This window comes from Neolamprologus brichardi, chromosome 7 (assembly GCF_056152115.1).
Source record: "Neolamprologus brichardi isolate AB-2024 chromosome 7, ASM5615211v1, whole genome shotgun sequence".
NCBI lineage: Eukaryota > Metazoa > Chordata > Actinopteri > Cichliformes > Cichlidae > Neolamprologus > Neolamprologus brichardi.
The window spans coordinates 861,313-889,106 of NC_142110.1; the positions used below are offsets into that span (position 1 = coordinate 861,313).

At 42.8% G+C, this 27,794-nt stretch overlaps 1 protein-coding gene across 5 annotated transcripts; it reads left to right on the forward strand.

Annotated features, from left to right (window-relative positions):
- Positions 1-308: 308 nt before the first annotated feature.
- Positions 309-27,516, forward strand: cnot1 (CCR4-NOT transcription complex, subunit 1). Of its 5 annotated transcripts, none has more exons than XM_087842758.1 (49): positions 309-448; positions 1,848-2,146; positions 2,599-2,706; positions 5,126-5,224; positions 6,340-6,408; positions 6,908-6,962; positions 9,003-9,206; positions 9,336-9,504; positions 9,825-9,951; positions 10,513-10,623; positions 10,759-10,929; positions 11,051-11,178; positions 11,423-11,663; positions 11,824-11,943; positions 12,247-12,369; positions 12,503-12,654; positions 13,178-13,328; positions 13,504-13,702; positions 13,795-13,923; positions 15,346-15,470; positions 15,566-15,852; positions 15,933-16,011; positions 16,172-16,411; positions 16,541-16,681; positions 16,772-16,951; positions 17,140-17,256; positions 17,345-17,455; positions 17,582-17,659; positions 17,959-18,136; positions 18,353-18,507; positions 18,716-19,012; positions 19,102-19,242; positions 20,998-21,102; positions 21,249-21,368; positions 21,619-21,813; positions 21,952-22,094; positions 22,202-22,310; positions 22,505-22,674; positions 22,977-23,208; positions 23,295-23,543; positions 23,638-23,801; positions 23,909-24,026; positions 24,117-24,218; positions 24,329-24,502; positions 24,600-24,749; positions 25,754-25,934; positions 26,137-26,269; positions 26,351-26,485; positions 26,577-27,516. In XM_087842758.1, exons 2-49 carry the CDS (start codon positions 2,045-2,047, stop codon positions 26,653-26,655), a joined length of 7,146 nt encoding a protein of 2,381 aa, XP_087698884.1. In that variant the 5' UTR covers positions 309-448; positions 1,848-2,044; the 3' UTR covers positions 26,656-27,516. The 5 variants fall into 5 exon arrangements, with proteins under 5 accessions (XP_087698884.1, XP_087698882.1, XP_087698886.1 ...); XM_087842756.1 differs by having other exon boundaries at positions 15,933-16,010; positions 16,162-16,411; XM_087842760.1 differs by having other exon boundaries at positions 13,795-13,908.
- The last annotated feature ends 278 nt before the right edge of the window (positions 27,517-27,794 follow it).

The following is a 27,794-nucleotide window of genomic DNA, read 5'->3' on the forward strand; positions in this document are numbered from 1 at the left end:
CCCAGTGACATCATTTCATCATTACAAAAGAAACAGAAAGCACAGGCTGCAGAGCACGAGCCTGCTCACCTTCACGTGTGAAATTTGCGGAGGTCCCTTTAAAACGTATTCCTTCCTAGTTAAGGGGGAAAAAAATCTGTACAGCAAACCTATTTATTTAGATTTTTTAATATCGCCAGTTTCATTGTTTGTCTTATATAATTTCTTCTCTTTTATCGTTTTAAATGAATAAAATACTGACTGAATATGTGGCGGTTTCAGGTGTGTGTCGCGCGAATAAGTTCACGCACTCGTCTCTCTCGAACCGTGAGCGCGCCGCGGCGGTGACAGTCGCCATTTTATTTTGAAAATCAAACTGAATTGAAGGCACGGCAACCCTTCCATTTCGTCAAGTTTGTTCCGAGAAACAAAAAGAGATGAGGATCTGAATTACTTTATTGAGAGCACGGTGAGGCTTGTGATGTATTTAACAAATGATCGTGGATTGCTTTAGGTTGAGAAATTGGCACAAAAGCAGCGATATTAATACGGAGAATAGCCGTTAGCTCCCGGAGCGGGGGAGGTCTACTTGCTGAGAAACAGCTGTCATATTGGTGAACGCAAAAAAGTAAAAATTCTATAATTTAGCAAAGTTTTTCGTGTAGCGAAGGTACCGCTGTATACGTGTATTTGTTCAGGTAACACGTGAGATTTACGTTATGTCTGAAGACAGCAGTTTTAAGTAAAGTGTTAGCGATTCCATAAACTAGTCGGAGCCCGAAGAGAGAGCGAGGCTAACGTTAGCTGACATGATCGCGCAAAACCCGTCCGAGTATTGCGCTCGCGGCCTTCAGGTTTCCGGCCAAATGTGGCGTTCCAAACCTTAGTAGTTGCTTACATAAACAACTTATATCTGAATGTGTAAAAGGAATGCCATTTTATTCGATTCTGCTGTATAACAATAACCAACATGAAACGGGACTCACGTTGCTGTTAGCTTCACATTGCTAATGAGATAGCATTAGCCTGTACTCTCGCACCCGGGGCTGGTAATGGGTTAAAGTTGGTATTTAACCTGCGACGAATGATATCGATCCGATTTAAATTCCCGTTTAGACTTGGCTGAGTAAACAATAATACATCTTATGTTTTATGTTAATACGAAGCTAATATTCGGTGAACACAAGGGCTAACTGCTCCGTAGCAAGTGTTTATCAGCGTCATGGTGATAGTTAGCTCGAGTATTTGGCATGTTTCACTACTTGCTACATGAACCGAGTCCCTGAATCTTGACATTTTTTTAAACGTTGTCTTTATTCGCATATTAAGACGTTTGGGTAAATTATGAATCTGTTAACGCTCATAAAAATGTCTCATGCTTGCGCATAGGTACTCTCCAGGATTTGGTAAGTTACGTTAGCCTGCTCTTTGTTTCAGTGTGTGATTTCCACACTTGTCCTTTTCTCATTGTAAACTCAGGGTTGGTTGCTCTTAACGCCACGTACTTTTTTGGGGGGCATTTCATTAAGTGACCAAACCGCAGTGACTCTGTTCCAAACATTACGGTGCTTTTAAGGCCTAGTGTAGTTTATGCAACCCTATACAATCTTGGTGCATATGTTGTACCAAACTGTGTGGCAGTAACTTCTTTTACTGTTGTTTCTGAATTTATTAGCAGATAAGTAGCCATGCAGCTATTCACTGCATTGTTGGGTCTGTCATTCAAGTAGGCCTCATAGGCTGCCATAGTTTGTGTTGATAGTGGACATTAGTCGCACCTAAGCTGCACATAAAGTTTAGTGCAGCTCAAAAGTAAGTTTCTCTCTTATATTTCAAAGTGATTTTTGTGTTTGTTTTTCTTATTTCAGATGCTGAACTTGATTTTAAACTGAAAGACTCTACCTACTTAGCACCGGGAGCCACCCATCCACCATTACCTTGGAAGTCAACATTATTCACACCTTTTGGGGGGGGGGAGCAGAAGTAACTTATCACTGAAGTGACTAAAGGGGAATAATGGTGATTTTGCGCCGTGCTCGGCCGCCTGCTTCCGCCCCAACCAGCAATGAATCTTGACTCGCTCTCGCTGGCTTTGTCTCAAATCAGCTATCTGGTGGACAATTTAACAAAGAAAAACTACCGAGCCAGCCAGCAGGAAATACAGCATGTGAGTGGTAGCGAAAAGTCTTTACCGTTATTTATTTAATTTTAAATTTGCAAACGGATATCTTGGAATACTTAAACATCACAAGATATTCTATTCACTTAAAGTTGTAGATGTTTAAAACCTTAATTAAACCAAAAATTGCATCTTTCTTCTGTTTTAGAGAGCTTTGTGTGTGTGTGTGTGTGTGTGTGTTTGTAAATTTTATAATGCTAATATGCTAAGCCTGCCCAATGTTGATCAGGGTCTGCGCATCAGAGAAGTTTACGTTGGCTCACTTTAAAGATACTATTGGATCAGCTGGGCATTGCTCTTTTTCCCTCAGTGAAAGGTGTTTTGATGTTTCACTTGTGGCCACATTGTTATGAAAACTTGAACTTTATATGGCTTAGTGTGTCTGTGGTGGTCTGTGTGACATGTTCTGACATTTTGGTGTGTTTCATGTGCTCTCCCAGATTGTAAATCGTCACGGTCCTGAGGCAGACAGGCATCTACTACGCTGTCTCTTCTCCCATGTGGATTTCAGTGGCGATGGTAAAAGCAGTGGCAAGGACTTTCACCAGGTAACTTTAAATTTGAGACGTTTGAATTCTGGATTTTCATATCTGCTGTTGTCATATAAGGCTGCAGCTAAATATTGGCAGGGGAGCAAAACAAAACTCTTGAGTGGGTTTTGACAGGTTTTCGTCTTACTGGAAGGGATGTGCGCAGAGCCATTAGGTGGAAAACACACTTAGCTTTAACACGGTGGCCCAGTGTGCGTGTTTGTTTTTCAGTTTGCTCAAACATTGCTTATCTCAACTTCTTCGTACTTGGAAAAAATTTTGATGGGGGATCTAAGGAGGTGCGGTGTGGCATTTTAATGTTTTTAAATTTGTTTGTTGTTACCCTTTGATATGTTTTCACTGACATCATCCAAGGTGGCGGTTTGTTCACAGCATACACACACTTTGTTTAGGAAGAATACCTCAGTTTCTGCAAGTTTTTTTTTTTTTAAGGCCTGATCCTGAAAAATTGTTGGATCCATAAAGACTGGAGCGTGCCGTGCACTCGATCTACACGGAGCATGTAGATAAGAAATTGGCTGCTAAAGGCAGCATGGTGTTTTTAAAATTTAAATGTTTACACAGGATATGTTCATTGCTTTCTTTGAATTTGGCATTTGTCTTTGACATTTATTACCACTAGAATGACAGAAACAAGGACCAATAACAAAGTAACAGCACCTCTTTTCTTTTAAATTTCAGTGGGGATGTTGTTTCCAAGCAAAATGTCCCATTCCTTTTATAGTATTTTGAGCATGACTCACTCAAGCACTACAGAAAAGCCATAACCACCCTGAACTCACACATGCACTGACAACACACTTCACCCCCCCAATCCAACGACTTTAAACAGACTACCATCACTACTATGCGTTACTTTATTTACAGTGTGGCTTATTGCACGTAAATTTAGAACTCTATTTATTTTATTGCAGATTTGTATTTTTTACTTTTTATATTTTTCTGACTACTGTTCATGTGTATATAGTTCTGCAGAACTGCACCTCACACCCCTTTCTTTTCCCACATGTTTGCATTGGGTAGGAGATGCTCTGTATCACACTGTACGTGAGAATCGTGACAGTAAAAGGCATTCTACTCTATACAGCTGTGAACACATGTGGCATCAGTGAACTCTGTGAGAGTTGAGAGATTAGACCTTAGTGATGGAGATGGGGCTGATACTAATTGTCTGTGCTTGCTCCTTAGACTGCCTTTGCAACATTGGGGGTCTTTTGTTTTTGTTGTAGTGATAATAACTGTAAATATACAACCGCTGGCTGCAATTTCTCCATTTTGAACACCAGTTAATGTAATGTATAAGGATATAGGCGTTTGACGTGTCAGAAATACAGTAGTTACAGACTCTGACCCTCGCACTGCCATCTACTTACTTGATAAGTAACATCAAACAGACACGTAAGCTTTTAGCAGTGGATGACCAGAAACTCTGTTCTCGCTCCAAACAACTTCAGAAAATAATCAGTCTTTTAAAGTTGCCTGAAACTTTCCTTTAACTTATTATTGTTTGTGTTTACAGCCGTAATTTGGCAGAAATAAAGAAAAAAATGTCAAATTTATCCTGCTCGAATTTCAACTAGACTCTATTTGGAAAGAATAAAAATGGTGTAAACAAAACATTAGGGTTAGGGGGTTGCAATATGGAAACTAAAATGTAAAATGGTTTCACTTGGTAAGAACCGTTTTAACCTCTGGTTTAGTTTCACATCTCTTCTTGAGAGTCGGACTGCTGTTGCTTCTTGGAGCCCCAGTAATACGTAGAAGGCTGATGTAATCAATTCCTGTTTAGTATCATATTTATTTTTCTTCTTCTTTTGTGAATTTAGTGTTTGTTATTAAATCTGTCATTTTCTGAAAGCTGTTGGCCATGAAAACATGAAAATACAGCTTCCTTTGAAATTACCTTTAAACTGTTGGAGCAACTATTGTAATAAAATCAGCTTCCAGCAGCAAAGTGCGAGTTCACTGTGGGTGTCCAAGAGTACAAGTACCTTCTTTTCACTTTGACAGTAACTTATTAACTGAGCTCTGGTGTTGTAAGCTGTAAGACACAAGCATCCGTCATCAACTCCTTCACACTTTATGTTTAATGACAATCTCATACATTTCATATTTGGTAATAGTGGAGTTGGGCAAACAAAACTTGCAGAAGAAAGCTTAGGACACTGCTATTACAATCAGAAAATTAGCTTAAATCCCTGAAATGCACGTTGTTTGTGTTTGTCACCGCGGTCTCTGTGCAGCTGTGTTTGTGCCCCTGTAAGTGGGGAAACCTATCCTTCATAAGTCACTGGTAACTCTGTTAGGAAAGTTACATTAATTAAAATGGCTTAGTCTGGTTATTGTTTTCATGAGTTTTCTGATTTTGTTCTTCACCCTATACTTATTTTTATTTTTTTCCTCCAACCTGTCAAAGACACAGTTTCTGATCCAGGAGTGTGTGTCGCTGATATCAAAACCAAATTTTATCTCTACTCTGTGCTACGCCATCGACAATCCCCTGCACTACCAGAAGGTAAGGAAAGATGCTGAAATGTCAGCGTATTAGTAAGATAAGCTCTTGATCTATTAAACCATTTTTTTACATGTTGGGCTTTAACCCTTTAAGACCGGTCGGAGGGGGCACGCTCCGTTTTGCGTAACTATTTTTAAATCCCTGTAGCTCTGCAACCACGTGAGCTAGTGCAATATTTTATAGTTATTTTTTACTTGCATCTTATGCCATCAGCTTGTACCAAGTCAGTTTCCTTCCACATATAGCTTTGCAAAAACTGCATAAAAAGCACTTGCAGCAACAAAAACATAATATTCCAGAAACACGCTTTGCCGATCCGATCGGCTGTTTGTAACACTTCCTACATTGGATTAGACGTCAGCGCGAACTATCACATATCCGCCATTACCTGCCCGAAACCGGAAGTGACGTCATTTTTTGCAGAAAGCAGTTTTTTGTTTTTTTTTTGTTTTTTTTTATTTAACCCTTCAGGGCCTTATAAGCCTATACTGGTGTTGTGTGTGTGTGTGTGTGGTTTTCTTTTTTTTGTTTTGTTTTTTTTTTTTTTAGGTTTTTTTTTTTTTTTAAGGTTTTTTTTTTTTTAGGTTTTTTGCAAATTTGCATTACAATATTTTTGTTTTTCCTGCAGTCCATAAAAATTGGTGCATCTCAAAAATAAAACTATGAAGACACTCAAAATAAATTTCCTGTGGAAACTATTTTGTGCAACTTTTTTGTATTTACAGTTTTGGGGGATGAAGCTATTAAATTTCTCTAACTAGAAATATATGTAAAAAAAAAATTCAATTTTTTTGTAGTTTATTGCACTTTTTTGCAATTTATGTAGTTCCTATGGATTTAATGCAGACATATTATTAAAATTTGGGCTATAACGGTTGTGTTGATGCATAGCAACTTGAAGTGCTCCCAAAATTGGCACTACAGCATGAAAAATATAAAGAGAAGCTCTGGCGGTCTTGGTTCTATGGTCTTAAAGGGTTAAGTAGCTCAGAGACAAACTCGAGACGCCCATGTTTGTACCGACATGTTAAAGGTGTTTACGAATAATAACAATGAATTGTATTTCAACCTTCAGGTGAAACACGAGATAACAGTTGATTTAAATTGTCTTTCAGAGTTTGAAGCCATCTGCTCACTTATTCACTCAATTGAGCAAAGTTCTTAAGCTCAGCAAAGTCCAAGAGGTAAGCCCGCTCTATTAACTTTATTTCTTTCTTTATTTTGAACCATCGGCCCATCAGCGAGCCCATTTTACAAGCACTCTTTAAATGACTGTAACTCCATGACAGTTTTTCCCTTAAACAAAATTCAAACTGTTTTGGAAAGAAGAGAAGACGAGCTTCAAAGCTTTCACATATGCTGATGTCTGAACAGACAGAAGTCAGCTTTGCATTGATTTACTTTACTGTAGCTCCCACCATTCTGGGCTAAACAGAAAATTTAAGTAGTTCCTGAAAGATAAGAATTTATTTTGTAACTTTTCAGCGAAAAATGACAAATTAAGGGCAAGTGGCCTCTATGACACGAGGTGGTAAAGGATCAAGTGGAAACAATGTAAATGCAAAATAGTAGCTTTGGCACTTGTATGAACATAAAGTTAACTTTTGATCTAAAGATTCTCTGTATGAAATCAAGGAAACATTCGGCTCTCCTTTTAAGTGTTTTGTTTTTTTTACCCCTCAGGTTATATTTGGCCTTGCTCTGCTCAACTCCAGCAACACAGACCTTCGTGGCTTTGGTAAGTTTTTCTAGCACACCGTCATTTATTTAAACCCAGTGAATAAACAATGTTTTTCTAGCAGTATTTGTCAGTAAAGTGAACAAACTGTTATATTTCCAACAAATCTTGTATTTCTAAAGATGAACTAATACATTTCATGCTTGTTCTTCCTGAATTGTCTTAAAATCTTGGCTGAAATGAGCCTGGTTAGTCTGCTGCTGGTATGCAGTTTGCATTCTTTATGCCAGCGACCGATACCGGTCTGTTAGTCGTTTGGTATCGGGCCGCGAGAGTTGAGCCTCAGGTGTGAAATACACGGTTTTCAGGGTTTTTGTCATTAACTCAGTTTCCCTGGGTCATGGATATAACCTCTAACCTCGGCAGCAGGAATTGTCAGACTTGAGAAAACACTGATGTCACAATGTGTCAGAAGTAGTTTGACTTTACAGTGTTGCACTCTGCATTTGAAACAAACTACAAGCAAAGCTTGACTTTAAAATTCTGAAAAGTTAAACTTAATGAAGTCTGTAATTAGTGATGATTTTTCTTGTGCTTAGTACAGAAAATGTAGTTTCAGCTGTAAGCTAAGTCACTGGCCAATGCACAGCTGATAGTGCATTTCACTTGAAACTAAAGTAATTCTTGTCTTTAAAACTTTTGATACAGGTGATTTGTGCTCCCACTAGTCACAGTTGTTCTGTATTACATCCAAGCGCAGTGCTGTTTCTCCCCACTCCACTGCTGGCCTGTCACTAGGGCTGCCACAAACGATTATTTTGATAGTCGACTAGTCACCGATTAATTTTGCGATTAGTCGACTAATCAGATCATCATCCATTGGACGTAAAACTACAGCTTATTGCACCAGCAGCATCTGCTCTTATATAACTATCATTAGCTTACAGCTTTAAGTGTTTAAGGTATGTGCTAACTAAAAATAAAGACAAGATGATAGTTTATTAAATTTTAATGAAATTTGCAGATTGTTTCAGTGAAGTTTAATAAACTCCTTGCTATCTAAAATATAACAGGACACCGGAGTAAATTCTCGAGCGTCTCACACTTCTGATAATCAGCTGTCTGCTTGACGTTTATTCAGCTGTGTAAAAACTATAACTTTAATCTCAGCCAAACCGATTTACTCAGGAACAAATAAAACACTAAAAAAGCCGAACAAGAACATTTTTAAGTTATCTAAGTGACTTATATATCATGTTTAACCTGAGTAGCGAAAGACGGCGGTGGGTTTGAAAACGATTAGCCGGGAGTCCGGTGTTCTCACGGCTCTAGTTAGCCTAGCCCCCGGCTAGCTATCGAGCTAGTGGCTAACAGACGTCTCCGAAAACGTCGGAGCGCTTTTGAAAATATGTGGTGTCTTGATAAACTGAGCAGATATTTGAGGTTTACACAGCTACATTCTCGCCTGAAAACATGTTAATCGTTTATTTTGTGACCCAGAAAGAATAATAAGAGTAATATTAAAACTAACTAGCTGCCGCCATTGTTGGAAACTGAGCTGGGCTGCGCTATGAATTCTGGGACACAGCTTCTTCTTCTTCAGGGTTTAACGGCAGCTGGCATCCTTGTACATGCAGTGCTGCCATCTTCTGTTTCAGTCCGTTATTACACTCTTAAATCCTACTACTTATTCCTGCGTCTTTTATGATCTTACAAAGCTTCAAACGAGTCGACTATTAAATCAGTCGTCGACGATTTTGATAGTCGACGTAATCGTGACTAGTCGACTAATCCTGGCAGCCCTACGTGTCACACACACACTTAGCAATGCAGAGAAATCCTGAAATCAATGCTTGACTTTGTTTCAAGATTTGAGTTCATCTCTTTTGCACACAAACACGCTTCTTGCGGAGATGCATTAAGGAGCACTGTGTGCTTTGATTGTAGTCATTTCTGGAAGGCATGGCGTATTGTCCCTATCATTCTTCTGAACATTTAATCACTTAAATGTTTCACATTAGCTGCACCTAATGTTTGTTTTTTTTTTTTCAACATAGTACACAGGAAATCACATGATAACAAACTGTTTTTGTTTCTCAGCTGCTCAGTTCATCAAGCAGAAACTTCCAGACCTCCTGCGGTCATACGTTGACGCAGATCTTGGAGGAAACCAAGAAGGTGGCTTCCAAGACATTGCCATAGAGGTGCTGCACCTACTGCTCTCCCATCTACTGTTTGGACAGAAGGGAGCCAGTGGGGTAGGGCAAGAGCAGATTGACGCCTTCCTCAAAACACTTTGCCGAGGTATGCAGGATCAGTTGGGGGGGCTGATTGTAAATCTTAAATATGCACGCAGACTGACTCGATATGGTGAAACGTCCAGTTTTGTTTTCCCAATCTGACTCTGCCACGCTTTCTGTGTGTTGTTGTCAGATTTCCCCCAGGAGCGCTGTCCTGTGGTGCTCGCACCACTGCTGTACCCTGAAAAACGGGACATTCTCATGGACAGGATCCTACCTGACTCGGGGGAGTTAGCTAAGACCAGGATGGAGAGTTCTCTTGCAGAATTCATTCAAGAAGTTGGTTATGGTTTCTGTGCTAGGTGAGTGCGGCTTGTTTGAAACTGTGTGAACAAAGTGATTTAAAAGAAATAAACCTGTGACTACAGTTATTTGTCTTGTATCTAAATTCTAAGTAATCATTTGAACGACCGTGTGTTGGCACCAAGAAGCTCTTGCGTGTTTGGTAAACTGTGTTAAATAAATATGAAGTCTTTTTATTGTTTGAACACGCTTTATCACAAACCTCAAAGTGAGTTATTACTTAATCCTGTCCTAATATAAGTTCTGTTCTGAAATTACATGCGAGTGCTCAGTAATGACGGATTGTTGGCAACCTTGACCTTTTCTTTCCTCTCTTCAGTCTGGACGAGTGCAGAAACATAATCGTCCAATATGGGGTGAGAGAGGTGACGGCCAGCCAGGTAGCCAGAGTCCTGGGCATGATGGCTCGTACCCACTCTGGTCTAACTGACGGCATCCCACTACAGGTGAGACACTTTATTTGACGGAGGGGACAGGAAACTGTAAGAACGCTGTTTGGTTTGCTTCATAGTTTCTCTTCACACAGACTTGCCATGAAAAGTGCAAACATGAAGATTCAAACTGCTGTTTTTGCTGAGTGCAGGAGACCGTCTAGCAGTTCACACTGTTTTATTATCAACCAGTTAAAGATTTGGCTAGCACAGCTGTGGACTTCTCAATGTCAGGCAGCTTCTCCGTGTGCACGTTTTATTTTCAGTCGGCCTTAACTGACAGAATGAAGTCGAATAGAGTTCCCTGTTATCACACAAGGCCGAGCAGCCCTTCTGTCTGATGCTGTGTAAGCATGCAGCGGTTCACCTTCGACACTCTGCTCTTTCTGTCCCTCTTAGTTAAGCCTTCACACTGTGGGCTTAATGTTAAAAAGAAACACTATCAAAACCCAGGCGTACCTGCTTTGCTCTTTATTCTCTTGTTTTTAAATGTGAGTGCACTCTGTCCCGTGGTACTGGACAAAGGTGGAGACAGTGGCTCAAACACAGATTTTGATGGCTTTCCTCTTTCTGCAGTCCATCTCTGCTCCAGGAAGCGGTATCTGGAGCGATGGGAAAGATAAGAACGATGGTTCGCAGACACATACGTGGAACGTCGAGGTCCTCATCGACATTGTCAAAGAAGTGGTAAGTGAACTGTCAGTTCATCTGAAAACCAGAAATTTTCCAGGAAACACTGAAATGGAAAACTTCACAAAAATAAAAAATCCTTTTTAATGACTGAATTTTCACTGCTTATTTTTTTTTTAACCTATACTCTAGAATCCCAATCTCAACTTCAAAGAGGTGACATATGAATTGGACCACCCGGGCTTTATAATCCGAGACAGCAAAGGCCTGCAGGTCGTGGTGTATGGGATCCAGAGAGGGCTGGGCATTGAAAGTTTCCCTGTGGATCTCATCTATCGGCCTTGGAAACATGCTGAGGGACAGGTAACTTATGTGCACCGAGAGGGTAAAAATTCAGTTGTGTTTGGGGAAAATTATGAGAGGAATTGTTGTCAAGTTGGAATAGATTTGTGTAGTTTAATGCATCTTTTCTGTATTTTTCCAGTTGTCATTCATTCAACACTCCCTGATGAACCCAGAAGTGTTTTGCTTTGCTGACTACCCTTGTCACACTGTGGCCATTGACATCCTCAAGGCCCCACCAGAGGATGACAATAGAGAGATTGCCACATGGTATGGAAATTGAATATCACCTTGCCTCTGCAGAACGGATTTTTCTTACTGTGGCTTCAGATTTTGCTTTAAAGCAGTAAAAATGTAATTGAGGTGTCCTTGATGGTCTCTTAAACTGGAGGCAAAGTTGGACCTCTGTGTGTACTGAAGTGTTCACGTTAAAAATGAATGAATAAAAAAATCAAGTTTACCACGACACTTTAAATCTCGGCCAACGCGCTCATGTTTTTGTAATTGTTCACAGGAAAAGTCTGGATCTGGTGGAGAGTCTGCTTCGACTGTCTGAGGTGGGCCAGTACGAGCAGGTGAAGCAGCTGTTCAGCTTCCCGATCAAACACTGCCCCGACATGTTGGTGCTGGCGTTACTGCAGATTACCACCTCGTGGCACACACTGCGCCACGAGCTCATCTCCACCCTGATGCCCATCTTTTTGGGAAATCACCCCAACTCCGCCATTATCCTGCACTATGCCTGGCATGGACAGGTTGGTGTTTGTTATTAGATCTCAGTGTTGCTGGGTAACATGTTGTTTGAAGTCATGTCTTCAGTTAAGTGTTAAGTTTTCTACTAGTTTGGTGCGTCGTTCAAAAAGAAAATACTAAAAAAATCCTGCTTGCAAACAAAACTGTGTGTCTGTCTTGCAGGGACAGTCTCCTTCCATACGTCAGCTAATTATGCATTCGATGGCTGAATGGTACATGAGAGGGGAGCAGTATGACCAAGCAAAGTTATCTCGCATCCTGGATGTGGCCCAAGACTTAAAGGTTGGTTAGAATACTGCGTTCTCCTTGACCATTGAAGTTTTTGTACTCTTGTAACATCGTATCTGAATTTAAGGTAGAGGGTAAAGGTACATGCTGTATAGCATGTTAGTTCTCTCCTTAGAAACTTTTGATTTAATATTTAAAAACATTGTATTTGCTGCAATAACAGACCTCTGTATATAATCTGATTATTGGATTTAAAGAGTCCGTGTCTATAGTTGTAAAGGTGGATTATTAAATGTTTCATGTAATAAATGGAGACAAATTATTATGTGAACATGAATGTGTTTTTCCTCTCTACAGTCTCTATCAATGCTGCTGAATGGTACTCCGTTTGCCTTTGTTATTGATCTCGCTGCACTTGCCTCGCGTCGTGAATACCTCAAACTCGATAAATGGCTTACTGACAAAATTAGAGAGCACGGGGTAGGTCTTTAAACTAATGATTGCTAATCGATATGTCTTTTTAGATGGTTTCCTGTTTATGCTAGTGTAACATTAAACGTATTTCATGAAAAGTCTTGTTTTGTGTTAATTATATTTCTCGTTCTTGTGACAGGAACCCTTCATCCAAGCTTGTGTGACGTTCTTGAAGAGGCGCTGTCCATCCATTATGGGGGGTTTGGCTCCTGACAAGGACCAGCCCAAAAGTGCCCAGTTGCCTCCAGAGACTCTAGCCACCATGCTAGCCTGCTTGCAGTCATGTGCTGGGTGAGGAACTTTAAAGCCTGGTATTTATCCCCTATTCGGATCCACTGCTTTTCCATTGCAATTGAGCACCACCTTTTGTGGTCATCATCATAGCAACACGAGCGAGCGTCCTGTGATGTAATGCGTATGCGACACACACACTACAACAAAGGTACAAGCAGAGGTGATCGTACTCGGGCCGCGGCTTTTTCTTAGTTGAAGCCATTTCCCTCGATGCCAGGTTATGAAAATGGTGATTGTGATTTTCGTCAACGTGCTGCTTTCACGACTCATCTCTCAATCAGTAACATGCACTCTGGTGACATCACATTTCAGTACCTGCTTGGATCACTTGAGCCTCGGCCAAGCGGGTACTATTTTAGTACCAGAGACTGTGGCGAGTTGATCCGAGCAGGTGCTAAAGGAAAAGGGGCTTTTGTTTGATGGCTCTTGGACTTTTGGAGCTTCGAGTGGAGCCCAACGTTGGTTCGATGCTGTGTAACATCCGTCTTACGTGTCTGTTGTTTTTGTTTTGAATCCTTAGCAGTGTATCCCAGGAGTTGTCGGAGACTATCCTGACGATGGTGGCTAATTGCAGCAATGTAATGAATAAAGCCCGACAGCCACCACCAGGTGTAATGCCAAAGGGACGTGCCCCGAGCACCAGCACCCTAGATGCCATCTCACCTGTACAGGTATCTTGCATATCATGTCTTTTGAAATACATTTTCATGATTGGTTAATTGGCTAATTTTGATATTAACACTTTTATAAAGTGTACAATAAATGTTTTGGGTTTCTGTAAGAAGCTGACGTTAGTAGCTCTGTTCCTTTCCTGCCTGCTTAACTTTCTTATGTCCCTTTGTTTAGATGGACCCTCTGAGTGGCATTGGCGGTTTGAATTTGGGGCCCTCAGCTACTTCCCTCAATCCAAGCATAAGTTTCCCAACCCCAGTGAATACACCTTTCAATAATCCCCAGTCTCCAGCAAAAGCCTTTCCACCACTTCCCAATCCTAATCCCAGCACACCTTTTGGGAGCATTTCCGGCCTGCCCTCACAACTCCCTGGTATGACCTCAGGTTTTTGTCTTTCAATCCAAACATGCTAACAAGTGTGAAGCAGAGTAGTTCAAAAAGTAAAGTGACACTCTTGTTCTCAGGTCCACTGGGCACGGGCATCGGTCCTGGTCTAGGGATGCCAGCAGGAAGCACTGATCCTTTTGGTCCCAGGAAGATGAGCACACCGGGCCTGAACCCACCAACCTTTCAGCAGAGTAAGATGAAGGCCTGTAAGTGGTGGTGGTAGTGGTGTGACTGAGAGCCCCGCCCCGCGCTGCTCAGCACTGTATTTCCTCTGCTTTTGACAAAAATCACTTACTAAAGAAATTGGCTTTCAGGGCACTTTGTCTGCCGCACCAAAACAGTTTCCTTAACGTGAGACTTTATTCCTGAAACAAGTTAATTGGTGATTTGTTTTACATAAAATGATTGTAGACTTCAGTGTGAGAGGAAATACAGATCAGTCTTCCATTCCTTGTCTGCTTTTGCTGACAGCCCCACTTTAATATTTTTCAGCTTCTTCAACATGACGTAATTGTCTACAGTACTGAAGTGTTAGAGGCCTCTAAGATGAAGAGACTATTGTTTTCTTTCACCCAGTCTATAAAGATGAACATGAATGATTGATGTTGGTAGGGCTGTTCGATATAACGATATAATCGGATGACAATATAAAAACGTCTATCGTTTCATTTTACGCTATCGTTTGTTTTGTGGTGTCGCAAAATAAACTGTTTACGGCGATATTTTTTCATGTTTTGATGTCACTGTAGTTATTATTAATGTCTTAAAGTTCTCTCTTTCTCTTATATTTAATATAACCACACTACAGACAGACAAGCGCCTATTTTTATGCGTTGTCGTTAGCAACAACGACGGTAAAACCACCGCGTGTCCGCTTGTTTATTTTCCACAAACCTTTCACAATAAAGCTCAAGATCCTGTTGAGACTTTTCAAAATAAACTGAATCACATGAAAGATACAGAGTATTTATGGATGAGAATTAAAAAAGAGAAGCCAGGTGCTAAAAAATAAACCTTAGACTCAAACGTTAGAACAGGCTTTTCCCCGCAGCACGCCGTGTAATAAATACTCACAAAGAAAACGGCGCCGTTACAACTTATGTCTAAAAATGTATCGTTTCATGCATCGGTTAAAACACTCGACTCCAGCTACATGACGCGCAGCTGGAAACACTTCACGCAAGACGAGCTGCCCGAGATTCACAGACTTTACAGAAAATGTTACATTTTTGTGATTTATATCGTTATCGGACGATAGATGTTTTATATCGGGAGATGAGATTTTGGTCATACCGCACAGCCCTAGATGTTGGTGTTTTAAGTTTAACGGTGAAAGAAGTTGTCTCAGCTGTTATTGACCTCCAGCTCTCGCCTGTACTTTGGGCTGAATCAGGTCTTTCACTTTCAGCTGTTGTTGTGTTTGCTCGCCTCTGTAACATTTCAAAAGGGCCCCTATGGGAATTTTTATTTAATTTTTCTTGTGTGTGAAGAAATTTTAAACAACACAAACAATGTGACATGAGTGTTGTAGATAAACCAAGACACTTTTGTGTTTATTATAGTGAAAATGAGTGCAGTCTTATTCATTGTTGGACTTAAAATGATCACTTATGGTTTTCTGTTCCCAGCCGACCTTTCTCAGGTGTGGCCCGAAGCAAACCAGCACTTTAGTAAGGAAATAGATGACGAAGCCAACAGTTACTTCCAGCGCATTTACAACCACCCACCTCACCCAACCATGTCTGTGGATGAAGTGAGTAGTTTTTCTGCGAATATCATTCCTCTTCAAATCGAATCCTTTCCACACTTGTCAAACAATTCGTATGTGATGTCATTGGACTCATGCAGGTCTTGGAAATGCTGCAAAGGTTTAAGGATTCTACCATCAAGCGGGAGCGAGAGGTGTTCAACTGCATGCTTCGAAACCTGTTTGAGGAGTACAGATTCTTCCCCCAATACCCAGACAAGGAGCTGCATATCACTGCCTGTCTCTTTGGTGGAATAATCGAGAAAGGTCTCGTCACTTACATGGCCCTGGGTTTGGCCCTCCGATATGTTCTTGAAGCCTTACGAAAACCGTACGGATCCAAAATGTATTACTTTGGAATTGCTGCCCTAGATCGGTTCAAAAACAGGTACTAGCTTCTTCTTTTGCAAAACACGTGTAAGTATAAGGCGTTACGTTACAGCTGACATCTTTTTTTTTTTTTCCTAGACTAAAGGACTACCCTCAGTACTGTCAGCACCTGGCTTCAATTGGTCACTTCTTGCAATTCCCCCACCATTTACAAGAGGTAATCAGGTTTCCTTAATTTATTTGTGGTCATTCTTTTTCTGTTATCAGCATTCATTAAGTTTTACTGAGTCCTCTCTCTGTCTGGAGAGAGAAGCGCGCCTTTGATTCAGCTAAATTAAATCTGTCGCTCTGCATCTTCAAATATCCTGTGTGTGCAGTATATTGAGTATGGACAACAGTCACGGGACCCTCCAGTGAAGATGCAGGGGTCCATCACCACACCTGGGAGCCTGGCTCTAGTACAAGCCCAGGCACAGTCGCAGCAACCTGCCGGCCTTAAAGCCCCGCAGCCAGGCCAGCCCAGCACCCTCGTCACAACCACCACGACTACAACCACAGCCTCTAAGACGTCCACGATCGCAAGGCCGACAGCCACTAACTTCAAGAAGGATGTGCCTGTGAGTTCAGTTTTGACCGGACACCATGCGGCAGCATAGAGAGAGAGATATAGAGATATATCTAGATATAGATAGATACACACACACACACACACAATAATAATAAATAGTCTCCGTTCCTACCTACAGCCCTCCATAAACACTACCAACATCGACACCCTGCTGGTGGCTACTGACCAAACGGAAAGGATCGTAGAACCTCCGGAGAATGTCCAGGAGAAGATCGCTTTTATTTTCAACAACCTTTCTCAATCCAACATGACTCAGAAGGTAAAGACAAAAAACAAAACATTACTGCATTAGAACAACCTTAACAATCAAAGATGCTGTTTTTTAAAAGCAGAACATTTCTTCTGTCAGGTCGAGGAGTTGAAAGAGACGGTGAAAGAGGAGTTTATGCCCTGGGTGTCTCAGTACCTGGTGATGAAGCGAGTCAGCATCGAGCCCAACTTTCACAGCCTCTACTCGAACTTTTTGGACACACTCAAAAACCCCGAGTTTGTGAAGATGGTTCTTAATGAAACCTACAGGAACATCAAGGTACTTAAAGACTGGATATTTAGTTCAGTGCAATGTTTGACACCTCTACCAAAAGTTGGATTGAGCTCTGGTGTCTTATTGCCAAAAACTTTAGTGTGATGCGCTTGTAGTTACGTTTCTCACACGTCACATTATTATGTTGGCTAAACTGTCATCCTTTGTAAAATACTTTTCCCTGCGTCTTTCAGGTGCTTCTGACCTCAGACAAGGCAGCTGCCAACTTCTCTGATCGCTCCCTGCTGAAGAACCTTGGCCACTGGTTAGGCATGATTACACTGGCCAAAAACAAGCCTATCCTTTATACAGTAAGAGCATTTTATTACTTGCTCCGTAAAATTATCTGCTGGTTTTTGTGCTTCAGAGTGGCCTAATGTTTATTTTCCCCTCTTCTAGGATCTAGAAGTAAAGTCTTTGCTACTGGAAGCTTATGTGAAAGGCCAGCAGGAGCTGCTCTATGTGGTTCCCTTTGTGGCCAAAGTTTTGGAATCCAGCGTGCGAAGCATGGTGAGAAATATAGGTGCACTTCTCAGTAGACACTAAGCAGTATGGCCCATATACCAACCTTTCTATATATACAGTGGAGGGAAAATGTCCAAACCACTCAGCGTGATTATATTTTTGAATCCACAGGTTTTCAGACCCCAGAATCCTTGGACTATGGCCATCATGAATGTTCTCGCTGAGCTGCATCAGGAACATGACCTCAAGGTAATAAGTTAGCCTTGTGTGTTGCTATTTAGAAAACACATCTGGATTTGTACCGTAGTGTCAAACTCCAGTCAGGTTGTTTTACAGTAACAACAGTGGAGCTGCATCCCATAATTCCTGTTTTTGATTGGACGCACTGAGTGATATTTAACAATTAAGATTAAATGCACAATGATGCATATCACTGAAAACTGCACTTGTCTAAACCGTCATTATCACTTAACGTCATGAGTAAAATTACAGTTCAAGTGAATGACGGTATCAGAAGTTCATTGCTTCCATGCTTTTGTTTACTACAGTTGAATTTGAAGTTTGAGATTGAAGTTCTGTGTAAGAACTTATCTTTGGACATCAACGAGCTGAAGCCAGGAACCCTGCTGAAGGACAAGGAGAAGCTAAAGAACCTCGAGGAGCAGCTATCGGCACCAAAGAAGGAGGCAAAACCTCCAGAGGAGATGCTGCCAGTCTCTACTGCAGGTGATCATGTTATTCCTCTTTAATTGTCTTTGTAGTTTAAACATATCAAATGTTTGTTTTTGTCATGTAGAAACAAAATGCATTACTTCTGTCATGTTGGGGACATCACTTGTCCTGTGAGAACACTTTAAGAAGCTCGTTGGTTTTTGTGTGCTTGCTGTTTGTTTTGCCTTTTCTTGTGAGTTTTTTAACCAACTTAACATTTTCAACCAACAGGAGACTTTGTTCCATTTGCAGCTCCTCCCTCCACCCCAGCTGCAACCACCACCACCTGTACAACGACCGGACCGCCCACCCCGCAGTTTAGTTACCATGACATCAATGTGTATGCGTTGGCAGGCCTGGCTCCCCACATCAATATAAATGTCAACGTAAGTATAAAGACTGCGTCATGATTTTCACGTCTGAGCAGAGTTGTAGACTTTCACAGGAGTCTATACACTTCAGCTGCGCGCACATGAAGCCCTCAGGGACCTGATGACACCGAGAGTAATCATTAAACTAACTGAGTAATATTTCATGTGTTTGGATCTCTTCTGAGTCGTTTCTCATTCTTGGGCTGCTCTTTTGTTTTCTTAGATCCCTCTGCTGCAGGCTCATCCTCAGCTAAAGCAATGTGTGCGTCAGTCAGTGGAGCGTGCCGTCCAGGAGCTGGTGCACCCTGTGGTCGATCGCTCTATCAAAATCGCAATGACGACCTGTGAGCAGATCATCAGGAAGGACTTCGCTCTGGATTCTGAAGAGTCCCGCATGCGTGTGGCCGCGCACCATATGATGAGAAACCTGACTGCCGGCATGGCCATGATCACCTGCCGTGAGCCTCTGCTCATGAGCATCGCCACCAACCTTAAGAATAGCTTTGCTGCAGCTCTGAGGGTAAGGCCTCCACGAGGGTGTGTCTTTAAATGGCTAGCTTACAGAAGAAAGAGGAAAAGCGTCAAATAACAAACTTGTTTTCCTTTTAGGCACCAACACCCCAACAGAGGGACATGATGGAAGAGGCTGCAGCCAGAATTGCTCAAGACAACTGTGAACTTGCTTGCTGTTTCATTCAGAAAACAGCAGTGGAGAAGGCCGGCCCTGAAATGGACAAGAGACTAGCCACAGTAAGACTTTGAAGGGGATTAACACAAAAGCACAAATACAAATCATTGGCCTAATGCCCACGTTGGAGAGGTGAATACATGTACCGTATTTTCACGACCATAAGACGCACCGTACTAAAAGGCGCAGTCTCCGTTATGTGTGCTATTACTGTATTAACACACACACAAGGCGCACCTGATTATAGAGCGCATACAAGTGTGCGTATTTAAAATTAGAGCGGGAGCAAAACTGAGTTTGGTATTCACATTTTTATTACCGTAATCGTCATCAATCAAACCCATCGAAGTCCTCATCCTCTGTCTGAATTGAACAGCTGCACTAAATCCCCATCAAACATGCCAGGGTCACTTTCTTCACCGTCAGGTTCACTTTCCGTGCGGCTCCTCGGAAATGATGCCGGCTTTTGCGAAAGCTCGAACAACAGTGCCAGCAGACATGTTAGCCCAAGCATCTACAATCCATTCGCAAATTGTGGCGTAACTCGCCCGGCGCTGCCTTCCACTCTTAGTGAAACTGTGGTCTCCATCGGTCATCCATCGCTCCCACGCCGCTCGCAGCCTTACTTTGAACGGCCGGTTCACACCGATGTCCAGCGGTTGGAGTTCCTTTGTCAGGCCTCCTGAATCACAGCAAGCTCACAGTTCATTTGCTTCACTTGTTTTTTCACATCGGCTGTGAGATGCATAGAGTCACAGATCAACAGCGATGGTGATGCGTGGAAAAAACCACCTGGTCTCCTTACATACACCTGCCTCAGCCACTCTTTCATCATTTCCTCATCCATCCAACCCTTTTCATTAATGATGATTCCTGCTGCAAACTTCTCTTTAGGCAAAGTCTTTCTCTTAAAAATCACCATAGGCGGCAGTTTCTGTCCATTAGCATGGCAGCCAAGCACAACAGTAAAAGAAGGCTTTTCGTGCCCCGTTGTGCAGATCGCTACCGTGCTGGTCCCCTTCACAGTGTGACTCACCGGGATGTCGAAAGTGAGCAGCACCTCTTCCATGTCAGTGATGTGGCTGGATGTGTTTGTCGGCGATGTGTTTGCTGCAGTAGGAGCGGGAGATGGCCAGCTTTTCATTATAATCCGCTGGACGTTGCTGCGCTACCGTAGTCCTGGTCCGGATGGAAAAATGGCACCGTTTCATGAAACGAAAGCACCAAGACGGACCTCCTTCGAAATGTTCAATTTTTTATTTCTTGTGCTGTCGAAACGCTTCTCCCACTCGATCTTTGCTCGATGATCCACTGCTCGAGTCTTTCCTCCAACTCGGGCCACCTCGCCTTATGTCCGCGGAAACTCAGCTGCGTCTTCTTGACTTGTCGAAGCTCGTTTTCCAGCTTCCTCCACTTGCGAACCGTCGATTCATTAATCTTAAATTCTCTCGCGGCTGCTCGATTTCCGTGTTCCTCCGCGTAGCTGATGGCCTTCAGTTTAAACTGTGCTTCATAAGCGTGTCTCTTTGCTATTTTCAGGGTTGTTAAAACAACGATGTTCTGCATAACGCACATACCTGTTCTTTTATATACAATCAACGCCCACACTTCACCCTTAAGCGTTCTCATGGTCTTCTCTACTACGTCCTCCTTACAACACACACCGGGTGCACTGCACTATGGGCCGCGCCGCACTTTTTGAAGAAAATCTAAGACTTTTATGTGCGCCTTATAGTCGCGAAAACACGGTCGCTTTGTTACTGTGTAGAAATGTTTAAGTCAAATTTCTTGACATCGTTTCCTTTTTACTCTTCCAGGAGTTTGAGCTGAGGAAGCACGCACGCCAAGAGGGACGTCGCTATTGTGATCCCGTTGTTCTGACTTACCAGGCTGAACGTATGCCAGAGCAGATCAGGCTAAAGGTGAGGTCACTGTAACATGTTTTATCTTAAAACGCACGATTAACAATGGAAACCTGCCCGAATTTGTATTAATTTGAAGAGATGCAACAAGAAGAACTGATAATCTGTGGAAACAGTCTCTGAGTAACGGTGTGCCTGTGCTGCAGGTGGGAGGAGTGGACCCTAAGCAGCTGGCTGTGTATGAGGAGTTTGCTAGAAACGTTCCAGGTTTCCTGCCAAGTAATGACCTTTCCCAACCAACTGGCTTCTTGGCTCAGCCCATGAAGGTACGTTTATTTTCAGGGACCCACGCACTCATCCCTGAATGCTGAAAAGTCCCACAGTGTTACAGAACTGATCACATGTTTAGAAGTTTATGTGCCGCTGGTTAGAGTAGCATGGAGAGATTATCATTTATTATTCTGTCATCATTTATGAATGTTCAGTGGATGAGTTGCTCAGAAAGCAACATTTAACTAAATACTTCTTGTGTTGCCGTATTTAACTCAACCTTTGTTTCCCATGTTAATATCTCAGCAACAGGCATGGGCGACGGACGATGTTGCTCAGATCTATGATAAGTGCATAGCAGACCTGGAGCAGCATCTTCATGCCATCCCTCCAGCGCTTGCCATGAACCCTCTGACCCAGGCCCTGCGGAGCTTGCTGGAAGCTGTGGCTCTGGCTAGAAACTCCAGGGATGGCATTGCAGCGCTTGGCTTGCTGCAGAAGGTGGGATAACTAAATGTTGCTGGTTTAGTTTTGGCTCGTAGATGTCTTCCACACAGTAGCTTCTCCTTTTGTGCATAGTTTTGTCTTCAACAATCGCTGTTAGTCGGGTCAGGTCTTAATGCTCATTCCATCCTCCAGGCTGTTGAAGGTCTTCTGGATGCTACGAGTGGCGCCGATGCCGACTTGCTGCTTCGCTACAGGGAGTGCCACCTGTTGGTGCTTAAAGCCCTGCAGGATGGACGTGCCTATGGCCCGCAGTGGTGCAATAAGCAGATCACCAGGTGCGTCTATGTTGGAGCAGTTTTTGTACAGAGTGGATATCCTGAAAGTTATTGTAACATTTTCCATGAATCTGTTAAATTTAGTGTCTCTGGCTTCATGTTCGCAGGTGTCTGATTGAATGCCGTGACGAATACAAGTACAACGTGGAGGCGGTGGAGCTTCTGATCAGGAACCATCTTGTAAATATGCAGCAGTACGACCTGCACCTGGCACAGGTACACACACACTTCTGCTTCTGCGGGTAGCCGTCTTTGTTCACTGCCATTAACTGGTCATCACATCTGTTTTGTAAGTTGGTGAAATAAAACTTCTGGAGGCATAAACATGCTTTTTCTGATTGAATCAGTTTCCTTTGCTGTTGGTTGCTCTGTTGATGTTTTTAAATTAATGTTTCCCCTCCTCCCTCCAGTCAATGGAAAACGGACTGCACTACATGGCAGTTGCATTTGCCATGCAGTTGGTGAAGCTGCTGCTGGTGGATGAACGCAGTGTGAGCCACGTCACAGAAGCTGACCTCTTCCACACAATTGAGACTTTGATGAGGACCTGTGCGCACTCCAGAGCTAATGCACCTGAGGGGTAATGAACCACAGCAGTTCATTAGAAGTGGAATGATTGTAGCTACAATCTGAGGCTGGAGATTAACCTTCAGGGCTGCTTTACAGCTCCATTGGCCAGTTTTATGACGCTAGTGCAAAATCGTGTTTCCCTTTGCTCTGTGATAGCTTTTGTTCACTGCGCTTACATGTGTTTGATGTTCAGTGATCTGAACGTCTGAGGTGGCAGACTCTAGCTTGACCTTTGCTCTGATGGCATGAATAGTTCTGGAGGTGTAGTGTGCTGAGACCTGATTCCTACGCCCTCTACCACCTCGTTTCCAGGCTTCCCCAGTTGATGGATGTGGTTCGCTCCAACTATGAAGCCATGATTGACCGGGCCCACGGCGGACCCAACTTCATGATGCACTCTGGGATTTCACAGGCGTCAGAATACGATGATCCTCCAGGCTTGAGGGAGAAGGCGGAGTACCTCCTGAGGGAATGGGTCAACCTGTATCACTCAGCTGCTGCTGGCAGGGATAGCACCAAAGCTTTCTCTGCCTTTGTTGGCCAGGTTTTTATCAGCATTTATTCGTTAATGGGAATGATTAACAAGTAGTACTGTTACTCATGTTTGCATCCCCGTTTTCTTTTTCCTAGATGCACCAGCAGGGAATTCTGAAGACGGATGACCTGATCACTCGCTTCTTCCGGCTGTGCACAGAAATGTGTGTGGAGATCAGCTATCGGGCGCAAGCTGAACAACAGCACAACCCAGCAGCCAGTGCAGCCATCATCAGAGCCAAGTGTTACCACAACCTGGATGCCTTTGTGAGGCTCATAGCCCTGCTGGTGAAACACTCTGGAGAGGCCACCAACACAGTGACAAAAATCAACCTCCTCAACAAGGTGCACCCGCGTAACGCTGAATATTATTCTGATGTATCATTTATAGCCCCGTTTCACTCATTTTCATTATGGTATAACCTTAATATCTCCACAGGTGCTCGGTATTGTCGTTGGCGTGTTGATCCAGGACCACGATGTTCGTCAGACTGAATTCCAGCAGCTGCCGTATCACCGCATTTTCATCATGCTGCTGCTGGAGCTCAACGCCCCTGAACACGTCCTGGAAACCATCAACTTCCAGACACTCACTGCCTTCTGGTAAGTAGTCGCTTTTTCTGAAGGCTCTCAGAGAAACTGTAGTTCGGCGAGTTCTTGTGATGTTTTCTTCGGTCCATGTGGTCGTCCAACGTTTGCTTTATCTGCAGCAACACCTTCCACATCCTGAGACCCACCAAAGCACCTGGTTTCGTGTACGCCTGGCTGGAACTGATTTCTCATCGCATCTTCATTGCCAGGATGCTTGCACACACCCCGCAGCAGAAGGTCTTTAAGGAGAAATCTTACATGAATAACATCACATGGCTGTTTTTGTTTGAATCGTGTTTGAATATTTGTTCTAAACCGATCCTCTAGGGTTGGCCCATGTACGCACAACTGTTGATTGATCTTTTCAAGTACCTCGCCCCTTTCCTGAGGAACGTAGAGCTCAACAAACCTATGCAAATCCTCTACAAGGTGATCTTTCAGGGTCATTTTAATCAATATCCTGGCTTTTAAGTGTCAATGTTGCTCTTGAAGCAAGGAGTGTTTTGAGTGATGTGTAGAAACTGTTCTGATCCATTCAGGGCACGCTGCGAGTGCTCCTGGTCCTGCTTCACGACTTCCCAGAGTTTCTGTGCGATTACCATTATGGCTTCTGTGACGTCATCCCACCCAACTGCATCCAGCTCCGCAACCTCATCCTCAGTGCCTTTCCACGCAATATGAGGCTTCCTGACCCTTTCACGCCCAACCTGAAGGTTCGATTAGCGCTTTGGTGTGAGTCGTGGATATGAGCCGAGTTGGTTTGAGACAGAAAGATGTAACAGGCCTGTCCTTTATCGATTCCTGCCGCAGGTGGACATGCTGAGCGAGATCAACATCGCTCCACGGATTCTCACAAACTTCACAGGTGTGATGCCGTCACAGTTCAAGAAGGATCTGGACTCGTATCTGAAGACGCGCTCACCTGTGACCTTCCTGTCTGAGCTCCGTAGCAACCTGCAGGTAGGCTTGGTGTGCGTTTACTTTAACCCTTTAAAACCAGTCGGAGCGGGCACGCTCTCTTTTGCGTAACTATTTTTAAATCCTGGTAGCTCTGCAACCACGTGAGCTAGAGCAATAATTTTTTTTGCATATGAAACCGGAGGAGTTGTACTTCCATCTTATGCCATCAGCTTGTCCTCGGTCACAGTTTCCTTCCACATATAGCTTTGCAAAAACTGCATAAAAAGCACTTGCAGCAACAAAAACATAATATTCCAGAAACACGCTTTGCCGATCCGATCAGCTGTTTGTAACACTTCCTACGTTGGAATAGACGTCAGCGCGAAGTATCGCATGTCCTCCATGACCTGCCTGAAACCGGAAGTGACGTCATTTTGCGGATTATAGTTTTTTACCATCAGGGCCTCATGAGCCTATACTGGTGTTTTTAAAAGTTATGTTTGACTTTCTGACTTTCTGTGTGGTTTCTGGGATGCTTAGGACTCATATTGCACTGCTGGAAATAGTTTATTTTGATGCATATGCTGCTTTTTTGCAAATTTGCATTATAATATTTATTTTCGTTTTTCCTGCAGTGTATAAAAATTGGTGTATTTCAAATATAAAACTATGAAGACACTCAAAATAAATTTCCTGTGGTGGGAAACTATTTTGTGCAACTTTTTTGTATTTACAGTTTTGAGGGATAAGCCTCTTAAATTTCTCTAACTAGAAATATATGTTAAAAAACAAAAACGATTTTCAATTTTTTTGTAGTTTATTGCACTTTTTTGCAATTTATGTAATTACTATGCACTTAATGCAGACATATTATTACAATCTAGGCTGTAATGGTTGTATTGATGTATAGCAACTTGAAATGCTCCCAAAAATGTCTCCACAGCATGTAAACATATAATATAAGCTCTGGCGGACTTGGTTCTATGGTAGGTCTTAAAGGGTTAAATCAGGAGTAAGAGAAGCACAAAGGTGTGACGAGCTTGTGGCGGTCTTTTGTCTCCCAGGTGTCCAATGAACCAGGAAACCGCTACAACATCCAGCTGATCAATGCTCTAGTGTTGTATGTGGGGACGCAGGCAATCGCTCACATCCACAATAAGGGCAGCACCCCCTCCATGAGCACCATCACCCACTCTGCTCACATGGACATCTTCCAGAATCTGGCTGTGGACCTGGACACTGAGGGTAGGCTAGCAGCATTAAATTAAGGTCTTTTCATAGATATTTAGACACTCCTTAGAAACCAACTGTGTTTAAAGCTCTTTTCACCCAAATAACGAATGTCTTTGGATCTTGGTAGTGCAGACGCAGCTGGATTGTTAGGGGTTGAGCATCTGACCTTAAGCAAATCAAAGCTCTCATCAGGCTTCTGATTTTCTTTTTCCAGGGCGTTACCTGTTCTTGAATGCGATCGCCAATCAGCTGCGTTACCCCAACAGTCACACTCACTACTTCAGCTGCACGATGCTCTATCTGTTTGCCGAGGCCAACACCGAGGCCATCCAGGAGCAGATCACCAGGTGAGACCGATCCGAGGTCCGGACGATGTCGTCAAGCGTCGTCTACGAATACTTGGTTAACGTTTCCTCCTCGTTCTTTAGGGTTCTGTTGGAGAGGCTGATAGTGAACAGGCCTCACCCGTGGGGTCTCCTCATCACCTTCATCGAGCTGATCAAGAATCCTGCCTTCAAGTTCTGGAGCCACGACTTTGTGCACTGTGCCCCTGAGATTGAAAAGTACGTTTCCTGTTTGATATGCGATGTCGGGGAGCAGCTGTTGTTGCGCCTTAAACCGACGCTGATGTCTTTTCCTCCCGTCTCTCCTCAGGCTGTTTCAGTCCGTCGCCCAGTGCTGCATGGGACAGAAGCAGGCCCAGCAGGTGATGGAGGGCACCGGTGCCAGCTAGCCTGTGTACCAGCCAGCTCGTAGCCCTCCGGAGAGATGCTGTGGCCTTGATCCACCCCCCTCACCACCCCACACATACACACCTCCCTCTTTACTGTTGGCACTGGATAAACTGGCAACCACAGTCATTTGGACTGTGGATGAAAGGACTACTGCTCATGGATCTAGTTAGGTTTTTTTTCCCTCCCCCTTTTTTGTCATATCCCTTTGGAGTTGATGAGATGGATCGGGACATGCTGTTTAATATACTTTTTTTGATGTAAATATTGGAAAAAAAAAGGGGAGAATAGGGGAGTAGACAAGTGGAAAGCAATGCACATGTCAAATAAAATGTACCTTGACATGTAAAGACATGTAAACATATTTTCACTCACTACCAAAGTCCTCGGTTTGCTTCCCTCCCACACATCCTTTTTTTCCTGGCTTTTTTGTTGTTGTTTTTCTTCAGCGGCTGAACGGTAGAGTGACGAGAAAAGCTGCCTACTTTCATTTGATTCCTTTTATCTCCAAGTGGGACAGAAAGATGTAGTTCTCCCATGTGGGGTGGGGGTCTACTCCTGGTGTGTTGGTGGAGAACGTTTGCTGATGGTTTGTCCATTTGAAACTGGCTCTGGAAGTCTCTCCCTGGCACGTGTAAAATTATGCAGTGATGGAAACCTTGTATCTTGACAAATTTGTATAAAGATCCAAATTGAAGAACAACAATAGAAGGACCAATACAGCCCATTTTGTAACATTTTGAATGTTTTGTAAATGTATTGGTCCATGTGTTGTATTTTGTAGTCCTTTCTAGTTTGCCTTTAGTTCTTGCTACTTAACTGCAGTATGCATACATACAGTAAATAAAGCATTCAAACTGCTATTTCATCTGTCTTCTTTCAGGACTGCATGACTAAGATTAGCAAAGTGGGACTAACTGTATTAGCAGTAATACGTTTTCAAGCATGTTAGTTTTTAAATATTAGGAAGCCAGAAAAATGGACTCTTTGAGCCAAATGCTTTTTGTAGTCAGCGAGTTTCTGGCCGTCTGTTTGCTAAAGAGTTCATTTAAATTTGAACTGTTCTCCAGAAAACATTTGGCTTATCCATATGGGCAGTTAGTGATTTCAGTTAAGCATAAAGGTCTTTGCTTTGTAGCCG

Bases quoted from the DNA above. Each gene is read 5' to 3' on its own strand.
- cnot1 (XM_087842756.1), top strand. From the start codon at position 2,045: ATGAATCTTGACTCGCTCTCGCTGGCTTTGTCTCAAATCAGCTATCTG. The intron at 9,952-10,512 runs GTGAGACACTTT...CTCTTTCTGCAG, and splicing joins CTGACGGCATCCCACTACAG to TCCATCTCTGCTCCAGGAAG. The intron at 16,952-17,139 runs GTACTTAAAGAC...TGCGTCTTTCAG, and splicing joins AAACCTACAGGAACATCAAG to GTGCTTCTGACCTCAGACAA.